Here is a 13,942-nt window from a genome sequence, read left to right on the forward strand (position 1 = left end):
CTTTACCTGTAGCTAGTGCGTTGCGAAGAAACCTCCATGCAAAAGTCTGGTATCAGTCCAGCTATTCGACTGTAGGAGGCCCGATCTCCTTTATCTTAAGAGGGATAGTGCAGGACGGCCATGAGCACACCACACACACTCAGGTCCAACAAGGTTCAGTTATTTGGCAAAATATATGGACATTTCAAGATGCAGAGAGCTATCATGCCATTAATTCCAGTCCCTTCTCGTGACGGTTTTCAACGAACAACGTGGACAATGACATTGCACTGGCCAACTAGATGTGGTTACCAAACAAGATTTCATTATCCAAAACCAAAAGTGATGAAGTACAGTGAGAGACAAGGTTTGTGAGTGATGAATCAAGAGATTCAACGGTGACAAGGTTCCGTGTGCATAAGAAAAATGGTTTTCCAGAGGCCGGTGGCATGCTGCTGTGGTGGAACCAAAGATAATTATGCAAGTATATGTAGGGGGGTGCTGAGTCATAAAGCTGATCGAAGAGCACATGCTCCGTCCTTGCTCTCATGGTTGGGGCTCACTCAGAGACGAACAAGACAAGGATAAAAAGGTTTCTTGCAAGCAACTTTTTGATTCATAAGAAGGCATTGCTCTACCACTCCACTCCATTCCCCACCGGCGAGAGAGACTCAGATTGAGGTAGAGCGGAAGGCATGGAGGGCAAGCGCACCGACCAGGTATGTTCTGGTACCCAGACCCCCCTCCAGTTCCTCAAGATTTGAACCAGGATTTTTAGTTTAGATAGAAGCTAGAACAGACAGAGTGCGAAAAACTTGAGTTATTCAGCCATATATGAACTTTCTAAATTCTAATTCCTGTTTCTTGTGGTCACATGAAAAGAAAATCTGCTGAGATTCTCATACAGATGCTAAAACTAGCTGATTTCTGCTGTCTCTGGATCGATTGCGCAATCAGATACATGTTCTAGATACTACTCCCTCCATTCCATAATATAAGAGTGTTTTTGACACTAGTGTAGTGTCAAAAACGCTTTTTTATTATGGGACAGAGGGAGTAGGAATTAAACCATCCAGTACTATATCAAAGTAAAAAGAACAAGAAATTTCAATTTATCCTCACCTGAATCCCTGCCCTGTTCATCTGCTCCAAAGGCAAAGCTCAGCACGATGCACCCAAAGGTTATCTGCTGCAAGCTCTACATCTCTGAAAGCCAAAATGGGGCTGTTGTCGATTCCATCAGCCGCATAGGCCAGAAAGACCCTGAGGTGGTTTTGCTCAGCAAGTTCGAGGACGAGTACTACAACCGTGTCCGCTACACGCTCGTCTCCTACATCACCAGCGAAAGCTCAACCGGTGAAGCTGTATTTAGCCCAATCAGGAAGGTGTTGCTGGCGATGATCGAGGCTGCATTTTCAGCCATAAATCTCGAAGTGCACAGCGGAACTCATCCAAGGATTGGTGTCGTCGATGACATGTCGTTCCACCCCCTGAGTCAAGCAGCCACCATGGAGGATGCTGCACAGCTGGCTAAGCTGGTGGCCTCTGACATTGGAAATGGCTTGCAAGGTAGTGTTCTTCACCAAGATTTTCTTCTGTCAGTAACAAATGAGATGATACACTGTATACATATTCTGACCCTCTTCCCTCCCTGTTCATAATGCAGTTCCGGTGTTCCTCTACGCGGCAGCACACCCCACCAGCAAGAGCGTCAGTGCAATACGGCGTGAGCTCGGCTACTACCGGCCAAATCACAAGGGTGTCCAATGGGCAGGCCAGGTGCTCCCTGATACTCTACCAGTGAAGCCGGATGTGGGCCCAGCTCAGGTTTCTCGTGAGAGAGGAGCCACCATGGTCGGAGCTAAACCTTTCGTCGAGAGCTACAATGTGCCAATATTCTGCAAGGATCTCCTGACCGTGAGAAGGATCACCCAAAGGGTGACCGGACGGAGCGGAGGGTTCCCGACGGTGCAGGCGCTTGCTCTCTTCCATGGAGACAATTGCATGGAGATTGCGTGCCTGCTGGACCCAGATCATGTCGGTGCCGATCAGGTTCAGTGGCTGGTGGAGCAGATTGCAGAAGAGCAAGGGCTTGAGGTCGACAAGGGTTACTTCACCGACCTGTCCAAGGACATGATGCTGGAAAGGTACTTCGAGATTGTTTCTGCAGCAGATTGACATGTGCATAATTTTCTTATTGTGATCAGACATGTCTGAACTTCCGTGTATGCTGCTGTTTAAACTGTGGCACCAACTGGACCCCAGACCGACCAATTCCAACATTTTGTATATACTTAATAAAATTTGCAGTGAAGATGGTCTATGGAAACTTCACCACAGTAATTGGCGCATAACAGGTCTGATCACTGAATGAGAACGTTGTTTTCAGTAATTAAAATCTGGCAACTTGGCAAGGCAGCATTCCTTAATGCCAACTGACAAAATACTTTTTTGGGGGTGGGGGCACACATTTTTTTCGTAGAAATTTGGAACAGAAAAGATTAGAGGGTAAAAGATTAATATATAAATATATGTGAAAATATGAATATTTTAATTTATGCTGTCTCAGTTTGTACCGTGCACTACAATATATACTATTTAGAATACAGCTATAGAAGGGGGCACTTCAAAGTTCAAATAGCAGTCAAGTATCTTTGTGTAAGTCAGCTTGCAGGAGATTTACAAATCCTTTTGCAGATTCCATGAGATTGAAGGAAGATAAGGAAAACATTAAAAAGATGATGAGAGAAAATTATGGACTATGAAAGGTAGGCAACTGAACGAGTTGGGTACCATATATGGTAGGAAAGACGGGAGGAGGAGGAAAGAACCGTCACACTTTAGATAGACCCTTTGCAGCAGCATGTACCTGTCAAGTGGGTAATTGAGCATTCTCACATGATCATCTAAATTCACATAATGAGCAATTGTGGCAGTTCCACTAGCGACATCAACAGCAATGGCAGCACTAGATTCAACAAATACCCCACTAGAAATCTAAGCATGAAAAAGAATGGCGTGTCTAAAACTCCAAAGTTTCTGAAGATAGACCAGGTAAGAAGATAGATTCAATATCTTTACCGGAAAGAAAGTAGATTCAATATACTGAGAAAGGAATAATACAAATATATGGGCGATTAATTGTTATAGCTGCTAATCAATGTTCAATGTTGGAATAACAGGCCATAAAAAAACACTTGGACTATAAGCCAGCAAGCAGTACTCTTGCATTGTTCAGTGTTCATGTACCACATTCTTCTACATTTTAGTTGAAATTCGAGGCAATGTCAGCACGGATTTGTGCTTGCAACTAACAAGCAGGACGACAAACAATCTAGCATCAACCCCATACTCCAAAGTAGCTAACTGATTTTGCGGGTTGTGATCTGGGAGGAAGCCCATCAGATCTCGAACCCAACAGGGCATTTGGATCCAAGCATCAGACGAACTGACCAGAACTTGGATACAAAAAGAGACGGTGCTTGGATTTACCAGCAGATTGGAACCGCGCGTGGCATGGGGAGGCGCTTCTCTTCCCCTGTTCGGCATCGCCGGTAAACCTAGGATACGGCGGTCGCCAAATCAGTAAAGAATGAACAGCAAGACAGTGTGTGGCATCAGATTGAAACGGGGCTCAGGTTGAAACCGAGCTGGAAGAGAGTAGAGACAGAAGCTCCCCTCGCTCCTCGGCACACGCTCGGCTGTTTTTTTTATGGGAAGTGCCAGGTGAGCCAGGGAGCTTCCGCCGCTGGTGGAGGTGTAGGCGGAGGCGGAGTGCGTGCCGCTGGAGGTCAGCGGCATGCCCAATGGCCGACGGCGTCCGTGCGCCGAACGGCGGCGAGGAGCACGGGAAGGCAGACAGAGTTTTTTTTTAGGCTAGAAGGCAGACAGAGTGCGCACCGCGAAAGGGAAGGCCCCAAAACGCGCGGTGGGCCGGCGGCCGGCCCACATAGCGTTTCTGCACCTCCGGGAACGTGGTGGGACGAATGGTTTTCTGGTTCCGTTTCTTTTATTTCCAATAAATGTTATATTTAAATGAAAAAAATATTTAACAAGTTCAGGAATTTTGAGATATCCATATAGAAATAAATTTTAATTTTTGTAAAAAAAATCGCGGTATTTTGAAAATGCTCATGAATTTTTAAAAGTTCGCGGTATTTTGAAAATGCTCATGAATTTTTAAAAGTAAAAGAAGAAAAAAAAAGATAAGAAAAACATAAAGTAGAAACCCCCAAAACCTAGAGAAAAATGTTCTTCAGCTCGCATCTAGTGGTCCGGCAAAGAATTGGAGATTCCACACAAGAGGTTACGAGAGTCGCTCTTTTTGTTTTTTTTAGAAAGGCCACACTTTATTATTCAAAATCTACAAAAATTGGAAACATAATGGGTCATGGGGCTGGCCAGCCAAATATGGCGTCCTTGACCTAATGAATGAGAGAATTTTGCTAGCAAATATGCCTCATAATTTGATGCTCTTCCCTCAAAACGGAACATGCAATTGTGCTCTATGCTCTTTGCTTGATCTTAGCTATGATTTGGCCATAGTTCCCACAGCTCCCCTTGGGAATGTCATCTGAAGCTTGTTTCAAGTCTGTAGCAATCAATATATTGTGGAGGAGAAGAAGATCATATGCAAGGCACAAACTTCCTACATGCAATCGCTTCTAGGGATGCGCACAGCACATCGCTTGGCTCGCAAAACTACACGGTGGCAACACAAATTAATTGTGCCAATTAAACCAAGCATCATCTATGCATGATTCATCAACTTACTCAAAGCATGAAGTTGGTTTCTATCAGCAGCGCTCCCTAAACTCTTCAATCAAGTATGTAGTAAGACAAAGTAATCAGTACTTGTGCAAGATAATTGTCGACACACGAACACGTCACGTATACCCTCGACGCCGGGGGTGATGCACCATAGCTCACGTCGAAGGAGATTCGACCGACAGCGCGATACACAAGACAGTCGGCGGGCGCTTTTGTAGACCCGAAGCCCCGCTTACCCGGGAGGGACCCCGTCAGGGCTCGCGGCGGCTATGGGCTGCTCCAGGTCGATTCGCTCGTCCCTAGAGCCTCGTGGATCCACAGCCCTTCAGCATAAAGAACCAGCGAAGAACGAAAAGAAAGATACAAGGGAGAGATAAAAAGTAGATGAACACGAAAAAGTAGTAGATGTGTTTGTTTGATTGTGTGTGGTTTCAATCGGCCGTCACCCCTAACATATATAAGAGGAGGCTGGACTTCCCGTACAAGCAAATGATCCATCTAGGCTTTCTTTCCAAGAAAATTGGATCAATTCACGTCCTACAGTTCTAGTTTTAGTCCAACTCAGATTCAGCCCGAATCTGTCCCATATTTGTGTCCTGCTTCTTGCGTGGGCCGTAGAAATCGCATACTAACTCGGATGGAGTCGAGTTCAACATCAAACTTGTCCGCCTCGATGATCTGCATAAGACATCATAGGCCACTTCTCCTTTTACGGCCATCTTTATGATTTCCAGGGCCTATCTTTAAATATGGGTCGAATTCAATTATGCAGTTTTCTGAACTGTTCGAGTCTTGTAATAATTCTGCAGGCCATATACTATCTCCGATGATGATGACTCCAAAAGCAAAGTTTACCGTTTAGATAATACGCACAACTTCCGTGTAGAACACGTTTCCATACAAGGCCATATGAATAAACTTTCGAGCCCATCTCCAACTTCTGGTCGGATTGACTTTGACAGTCTCCACCACGGCAAGCTTTCCATCCCGGCAAGCTTTCCACACTCACAAGGTTTTTACCCCGGCAAGCTTTCATCCCGGCAAGGTTTCCACCCAGCAAGGTTTCTATCCCGATAAGGTTTCTACCCCGGCAAGCTTTCACCCCGGCAAGGTTTCCACCTCGGCAAGGTTTCTACCCCGGCAAGCTTTCACACCAGCAAGCTTCCACGCCGGCAAGGTCTCCACCCCAACAAGCTCTCCACGCCGGCAAGGTCTCCATCCCGGCAATCTTCATTCAACCGGCAAAGTCCGAATAACTCACGCGACCCATCAGACACCACCTAGGTGGGTGTCTGGTCCCTCGTGTCACTTTTTCACCCAGGAACGGTCCGCGAAGTGTTGCCTATAACTTTTTGTAAGTGCATCTAGTGCCACCCCTAGTTGGTTTTGGAGTATTGACGACAAACCTACTTGAGGGACTAATGTGTTTGTGAGAATTGCAGGATAACATAGGTAGAAGTCCCTCATTGATTCGGTTTTCCTACCAGAGATGACCCCTAAAAATGTAAGAAGACATTGAAGTCAAAGGTGGTATGTGAAGACATTCACATTGAAGACTATGACAAGAGAGGAAATCGCATGAAGACTATGGAGCGCGAAGACTTAGTTCTTTCGTCGTTCTTTTTCTTCTTTGTTGAGTCATAGGAACCACCGTACTGTTAAATGGGGTCCAAGTGAACCAGTCAGAATGACTGAAGTGATGCTTAACCAAAATCCTATGTCTTCGAGTGAAGACTATGAGAGCAAATCTTGTCCAGAGTTGGATAAGTCAGCTTTGCTTGTAGCTCAAGTAAAGTTGCCGTGTGTGTTTGAAATCTGACCGTTGGAACACGTGTCAGTTCCTTAGTGACCAAGGGTCATTTCGGACAAATCAGGTCAGGTTGCCTAGTGGCTATAAATAGCCCACCCCCTACAACCATAAACGGTTGGCTGCTCAGAGTTAGTACACGGCTTTTGTCGTTTGAGAGCAACCCACCTCGAAGCCTTTGAGAGAGAATTCCTTGCGAGGATAAAGCCCTAAACACCCAGAGCCAAAGAGTGTTAGGCATCACTGAAGTCTTCCTGTCTGTGTGATCTGAAGACTTATTACACTTGCGGACTGTGAATCCTCCAGCTGGTTAGGCATCGCATTCTGAGCATCCAAGAGTCATTGTGGATCGCCGGTGAACGAAGTCTGTGAAGGTTTGGAAGTCTACCTTGAAGACTTACCAGAGTGATTGGGCGAGGTCTGTGTGACCTTAGCTCAAGGGGAATACGGTGAGGACCGAGTGTCCTGAGCTACGTGTTCAGGACTGGGTGTCCGGGACTGTGTGTCCTCGGGTTTAAATACCTAGCCGCCCTAACCAGACATACAACTGTCACCGCAGTTGGAACTGGTCTACCAAACCTTTGTCTTCACCAAGCTCACTGGTTCTATCCTTCCCATCTCTTTCTTTACAGTTGGTCCTTGTGAAGTCATTGCCTATTTGCATTGTCCATTTGTCTTCACTGTGTGACTGTTTGTTCAGATTGGTTTCATATTATCTTCCATCCTGATCCGTATTGCCTAGCTGCTGTTAGTCTTTGTGCTTTCACTTCATTGAATACTTGACTATGGCTTGTCTAGGGCAGTCTACCTTCCGCTGCATGGTTATATGTTCATTTCTATCGTTTGTCTTCAAAACCCCCATGTTTTGAAGACTTTCATAAAAATCGCCTATTCACCCCCCTCTAGTCGATATAACGCACTTTCAATTGGTATCAGAGCCAGGTACTCCCTTGTTCTGTGTGATTTTGGTTTAACCGCCTGGAGTTTTAGTTATGTCGACCACAGGAATGAAGACTGTGTCATGCCCCATCTTTGACGGTCACGAGTATCCCAAGTGGAAGGCCATGATGAAGAAGCGCCTCATGGCGATGAACAACGAGCTGTGGACCGTTACTGAGATTGGTCTGACCGATCTGTGCAAGATGGAGGAAGCTGATGACATTCGCAAGTACACTCTTCTCAACCTCACGGCGAAGGACGTCATCTGCTCCTGTCTGTCTCAAAATCAGTTCAGGAATATCATGCATCTCGATCATGCGAAGCTTATCTGGGACCGTCTCTCTGAGGTCTATGAAGGTCATCGAACTCGTCATGATCCTTGGTTTGAGGACTTTAAGAAATCTCTCAAAGCGATGACATTCGAACCAGAATCATCATCTTCTGCATCATGCCTTATGGCAAAAGATGCTAAGGTAACTGAATGCTATCTATATGAATCCAGTGATGATGAATCTAGTGATGAATTTGGACCCAGCTATGCAAAACTTGCTTCCCTTGCCACTAAACAACAGAAAGCTATGGAACATATTCAAAAACTGTTAGACAAAAGCGATGACCTGTTGGACGCTGAAATGACTCGATCTCAGTCCTTAATTGAAGACATAAAAATCTTCATGTTAAGTATGAGGAACTTGAAAGTCGTCATGAAACGCTCTCAACAACTCATGAAAAGCTTTCCTATGATTATCTTCAAAGGAAGCAAGAACTCAAGAAATTGAGAGCGGCTCATGATGATCTTCAAAAGGAAAACGAGTCACTTTGCACTGAACAGTTCAGTCCCGCTCAGGAAGGATTTGAACCACCATGTCTTAAATGCCTTGAGCGTGATAACACTACTTCTGTTGCTGAATGTTCTACTGCTGCTACTGTTGTAATATCTTCAACTGTTGATGTGGTAACTAACCCCTCTGCTGAGGATGCCACTGTTATTGCTGATGAGAATGCTAGGTTGAAGACATTGCTTGAAACAGGGATGTTCAAAAGTCTCAAAGGGCATCAGACATTATGTGATGTCCTCGAAAGGCAGATCCTGAACCGAAACCCTAGGAAAGAGGGTGTTGGGTTCGAAAGGAAAATGAATGCTGATGGCTCTTACTGGAAACATGAGCAGTACCCCAGAACCACATGGGTTGCTGCAAAGGAACCTTCAGCGGATCCATCCACCCTATCTGGCTTCACTTGTGCTAATCCCACTATTATTGATGAATCCTTTGATGCAAACTATAAACTGTTTAAGAATCAGAATGGTGAAGTGTTTGCCAGGTATATTGGTACTAACTGTAGGAATGGGCCGCCTATGAAGAAAGTCTGGGTGCCGAAAAGATGTTTGGAGAATCTTCCTGTGAATGTCGTCATGACACCACACATGAAGAAGACAAACCCCACACCACAGGCTTCATACGGTCCAAAGGCTTCATACAGACAGAGGACTCACCTGAGTCGCACTAACACAAATGTTTTGCAGGGAAACCTTACTCAGGCCTATGAATATGAGCGCGTTTCATCAAACCGCCATGTTCATAAGACCAAGAACTACTCTGCTTATTCTTATGAGTACTATTGTCCACCTGCAAGACTTTTTGCTAGGGCTCCAAAGCCAAGGTTCTCATATGCTGCACTTAGACTCAGTGCTTCGAAGCCACCCTTGAATATGTGGGTGGCTAAGAAAGCTTAACTCTCTTTTGCAGAGAAAGGTCTCCAGCCGAAAACCAAAATCGTCTGAAGCTATTGCTGGGGACCTTAAACATCTTGTAGGGCGCAAGATCAAATGCCCAAATGGTCTTATTATGTATTTTGTTCCTGAGTTGCTTGCTACTTGCCCTATCAGTCCTAACCTTGATCTAAGCTTTCATAATCCACTTGCTCGTCAAATGTTTATGCTTCACAATTCTCTTCGTGAAGCCTATCCCCCTAACTGCACTGTAGGGTACGACACCAGCTGCTTTAGGATGGATTATTGATAGTGGGTGTACTAATCACATGACTGGCAAGCGAAGTCTTCTTATGGACTCAACCTTACGTCCATCTGACAAAAGTCACATCACATTTGCTGACACTGCAAAAGCTTCAGAATGCTGGCTCTGGCATCGGAGGCTAGGGCATGCTGGCATGAGGAACTTGCACACTCTTGCAAGAAAGAAGCATGTCATAGGCATCGAGGGCGTCAAGTTCAAGAAGGATCACTTATGTGGTGCCTGTGAAGCAGGAAAGATGACGAGGGCCAAGCATCTCTCGAAGACAATCATGACAACGACTCAACCCGAACTGCTCCACATGGATCTTTTCGGTCCCACTCATTACTCAACTCTTACTACTACTGCTTGTCTCTATGGCTTTGTCATTGTTGATGATTATTCAAGATATACTTGAGTGCATATAATCCTCTACAAGACTGAAGTGTAGGATGTCTTCAGACGCTTCGCCAATCGAGCAATGAACAACTATGGCGTCAACATAAAGCACATCAGAAGTGACAATGGCACTGAATTCAAGAACACTGGCCTAGATACATATCTTGATACTTTGGGCATCACACATGAATTCTCAGCTCCGTACACGCCACAGCAGAATGGCGTCGTCGAACGCAAGAACAGAACACTTATTGAGATGGCTCGGACGATGCTTGATGAATACAAGACTCCAAGAAAATTCTGGCATGAAGCCATTGATACTGCATGCCATATCATCAACCGTGTTTATCTTCACAAGCTTCTGAACAAGACATCCTATGAGCTCCTTACTGGCAAGAAGCCAAATGTCAGTTACTTCAGAGTATTTGGTGCCAGGTGCTGGATCAAGGATCCACATCACACTTCAAAATTTGCACCAAAAGCACATGAAGGTTTTATGCTTGGATATGGAAAGGATTCGCACTCCTATAGAGTCTTTAACCTCTTTCACTATAAAGTGGTTGAAACTGTGGATGCGCGGTTCGATGAGACTAACGGCTCGCAAAGAGAGCATCTGCCAAATGTGCTAGATGAAGTTCCATCCAGTGAATCAATCAAACTTATGGGAACTAGAGAAATCATACCTTCTGAAGCTCAGCCTGAAGAGGAACTTATCATCTCCGCACCTAATCAACCTGAAGACAATGATCAACCTGAAGACAATGCTCAGCCTGAAGACAATCCTTCTAACGATGACAATGATCAGCAAGAGCAAAATCTTCGTCCTGTACATCCTCGTGTTGCAAATGAAGTACATATTGAGAGAATAATTGATAGCATCAATGCACCAGGTCCACTCACTCGTTCAAGGGCAACACAGCTAGCAAATTTCTGTGGGCACTTCACATTTGTCTCAATATCTGAACCCAAGAAAGTTGATGAAGCCTTCATGGAACCTGAATGGATTCAAGCTATGCAAGAAGAGCTTCAACATTTTGAGTTGAATAATGTATGGGAACTGGTTGAGCGTCCTGATCCTCTCAAGCACAATATAATAGGCACCAAATGGATATATCGCAACAAGCAAGATGAGCATGGTCAAGTTGTCAGAAACAAAGCTCGTCTCGTTGCTCAAGGATATACTCAAGTTGAAGGGATTGACTTCGATGAGACATTTGCTCCTGTGGCTAGACTTGAAGCCATACGCATACTACTGGCCTATGCAAATCATCATAACATTCTTCTGCATCAAATGGATGTGAAGAGCGCTTTTCTCAATGGCAAGATTGACGAAGAAGTGTATGTTGCACAACCGCCTGGCTTTGAAGATCCAAAACATCCTGATATGGTGTACAAGCTCAACAAGGCATTGTATGGCCTCAAACAAGCCCCTAGGGCTTGGTATGACACACTCAAAGACTTCCTGAAGAGCAAAGGCTTCAAACCTGGTTCCCTCGACCCCACTCTCTTCACGAAGATATATGATGGTAAACTGTTTGTGTGCCAAATATATGTGGATGACATTATCTTCGGCTGCACCAATCAGAAATACACTGATGAGTTTGGATATATGATGCAAGAGCAATATCAGATGTCCATGATGGGAGAGCTGAAGTTCTTCCTTGGTCTTCAACTACGTCAGCAGCGCAACGACATCTTTATATCTCAAGAGAAATACCTCAAAGATTGCATGAAGAAATTTGGAATGCAAGATTGCAAAGGCTACACGACGCCAATGCCAGCCAAACATCATCTAGGTCCCGACGACAATGGTAAAGAGTTCGATCAAAAGGTATACCGCTCCATGATTGGTTCCTTACTTTATTTATGTGCATCTAGGCTAGATATCATGCTTAGTGTTTTCATGTGCGCCCGGTTCCAAGCGGCACCAAAGGAATCACATCACTTAGCTGTGAAGCGAATTCTCAGATATTTGGCTCACACCCCAACACTAGGATTATGGTATCCAAAGGGCTCAGAGTTTGATCTAGTTGGATTCTCGGATGCTGATTATGCTGGTGACAAGGTGGATCGCAAGTCTACATCAGGCACATGTCATTTTCTGGGACGATCACTTGTATGTTGGTCTTCAAAGAAGCAGAACTATGTATCTCTCTCCACTGCTGAATCTGAATACATTGCTGTTGGATCTTGCTGCGCTCAGCTTCTATGGATGAAGCAAACACTCAAAGACTATGGCATTCACCTGAAGTAAGTACCACTCTACTGCGACAACGAAAGCGCCATCAAGATTGCCAACAACCCAGTTCAGCACTCGAAGACAAAGCACATTGAAATTCGTCATCACTTTCTCAGAGATCATGTTGTGAAGGAAGATATTGATATCATACACGTCAACACTGAAGAGCAATTGGCAGATATCTTCACCAAGCCCTTGGATGAGAAGAGGTTTTGCAAGTTACGGTGTGAGCTAAATATCTTGGAATCCTCAAATGTCCTGTGATCAGGCACACATCCTAACACTTATGCATGTTGATGACTTAGATGTGCAACACATGAAGTAAAGTATATCTTCAATCAATGAAGACTTACATTCTGAGTGTGAATACATTAACGTGGAATTTGACTTCGGAGCGCCATGATAATTGTGCGTCGTGTCTGGGTCTAATACTTCCTATACGGTGGGTAACGCCACCACCAAATTCTTCTGTTTGAAGTGTTTTACCCATGTCGTTACATGTGCTATGTCTTCACATTTTGTTTGTCTTCATTTTCAACTTGTCTTCATGATTATCTTCACTATGTTGACGTGATTGTCTTCTGATGTATAGATACTAGTGTTCTGTCCTCTACAACATTCACTTATAGCTACGTCTTCCTTGTTGAATCTTTTGAACTAAGTGAATGTGATCGGACCCTAATCTGTCTATGCTTTATATCTCAAACTCTATCTGTCCAAATCATATGCATTCTATTGAAACTGTCGAATGTCTTCTCTGCGTCCTAGTCAGCAGAAGATACAGAGACAAACATTAAGTCTGTTTTCAATGCTAATTCCTTCACCTGAAACCTGGAGAAGTGGGAACGACCACCCGACAATCCAGACGTGCGTGGAAACGTGGAACAACCTCCGATATGTTGCATGACGGCCACGTGTCCTTCAGATGTGAATCGCCAGGGGCACCTGTGTAATAACACTGTGTCGTCCCTGTCCCTATAAATACACGCCTCACCATAGTCATTATCCTTTCTTCCCCTCTTGCACAAACCCTAGCGCCACCGCTAGCCCTCGACGATGTCGGCGACGAAGCTCTTAGCTGCCGCGACCTCACCGACGCCGTCTTCACGCCGGCCGCGGACATCGTCTTCTCTGCCGTCGCCGTAGGTGTCCTCCGACACCAAGTTAGGGCACGGACGATCAAACTGCTCGGCCTCCTCTCCCACTCCGTCTAGCAGTTCTTCGTGTGGTAAATAAAACTTTCTTTTTACGGCCCCTTTTGATCCTATAGATTCATCACTTTCTACCACAAGAAGTTTCTATTCACACAAGTTGGATCTATTTCATACTGCATCTCATAATATGCCTAGTATGTTCACTTATGCTTCACAAAGAAGCTAGATTCCTCACTTGTACTTATTCGTGGATTCGTACAAATCTGGAACCAACTCTCTATCTATGAGTGAATGTCTTCGCACTATGAGGTCAATGTCTTCTAAACTGATTTATCTTCAAAATCTTCTGAGAATTCATATGACCTCTTCCCCTTCCCTCGCACCTTAATGCTGTCACAGGTACATGTCCGTGGGAGAATCCCTTGGTTCTCATAGTCTGCATTCGTTTGCAGAATTCTTACAGCATCACATTAACTCTCCCGAAGCCAGTTCCTGTTTGACCAGAAAGTGAAAGCCTTTAAAGCCTTTAAACATGTTGAAGCCCTTCAGTTTAAACTTCATGGCACCAGAGAAACCTACAAGAAAGTGTGGCAGACAACGTCGTGGCAACACCTCAAGAGATTTGCCTCCTGACCTCTATGAG

The 13,942-nt window shown here is 44.8% G+C and overlaps 1 protein-coding gene across 1 annotated transcript; it reads left to right on the forward strand.

Moving 5' to 3' along the window:
- Window positions 1–419: 419 nt before the first annotated feature.
- LOC125522591 lies at window positions 420–2,313 on the forward strand. Its single transcript, XM_048687641.1, has 3 exons — window positions 420–698; window positions 1,134–1,548; window positions 1,646–2,313. Exons 1-3 carry the CDS (start codon window positions 675–677, stop codon window positions 2,155–2,157), a joined length of 951 nt encoding a protein of 316 aa, XP_048543598.1. The 5' UTR covers window positions 420–674; the 3' UTR covers window positions 2,158–2,313.
- The last annotated feature ends 11,629 nt before the right edge of the window (window positions 2,314–13,942 follow it).

The sequence above is a fragment of the Triticum urartu genome, chromosome 1 (assembly GCF_003073215.2).
Source record: "Triticum urartu cultivar G1812 chromosome 1, Tu2.1, whole genome shotgun sequence".
In the NCBI taxonomy this organism is placed as follows: domain Eukaryota; kingdom Viridiplantae; phylum Streptophyta; class Magnoliopsida; order Poales; family Poaceae; genus Triticum; species Triticum urartu.

Excerpts from the sequence above, each read along its gene's own strand:
- LOC125522591 (XM_048687641.1), top strand. The coding sequence starts at position 675 with ATGGAGGGCAAGCGCACCGACCAG. Across the intron at positions 699-1,133 it reads AGGGCAAGCGCACCGACCAG|GCAAAGCTCAGCACGATGCA; the intron begins GTATGTTCTGGT and ends TCTGCTCCAAAG. Across the intron at positions 1,549-1,645 it reads CATTGGAAATGGCTTGCAAG|TTCCGGTGTTCCTCTACGCG; the intron begins GTAGTGTTCTTC and ends TTCATAATGCAG.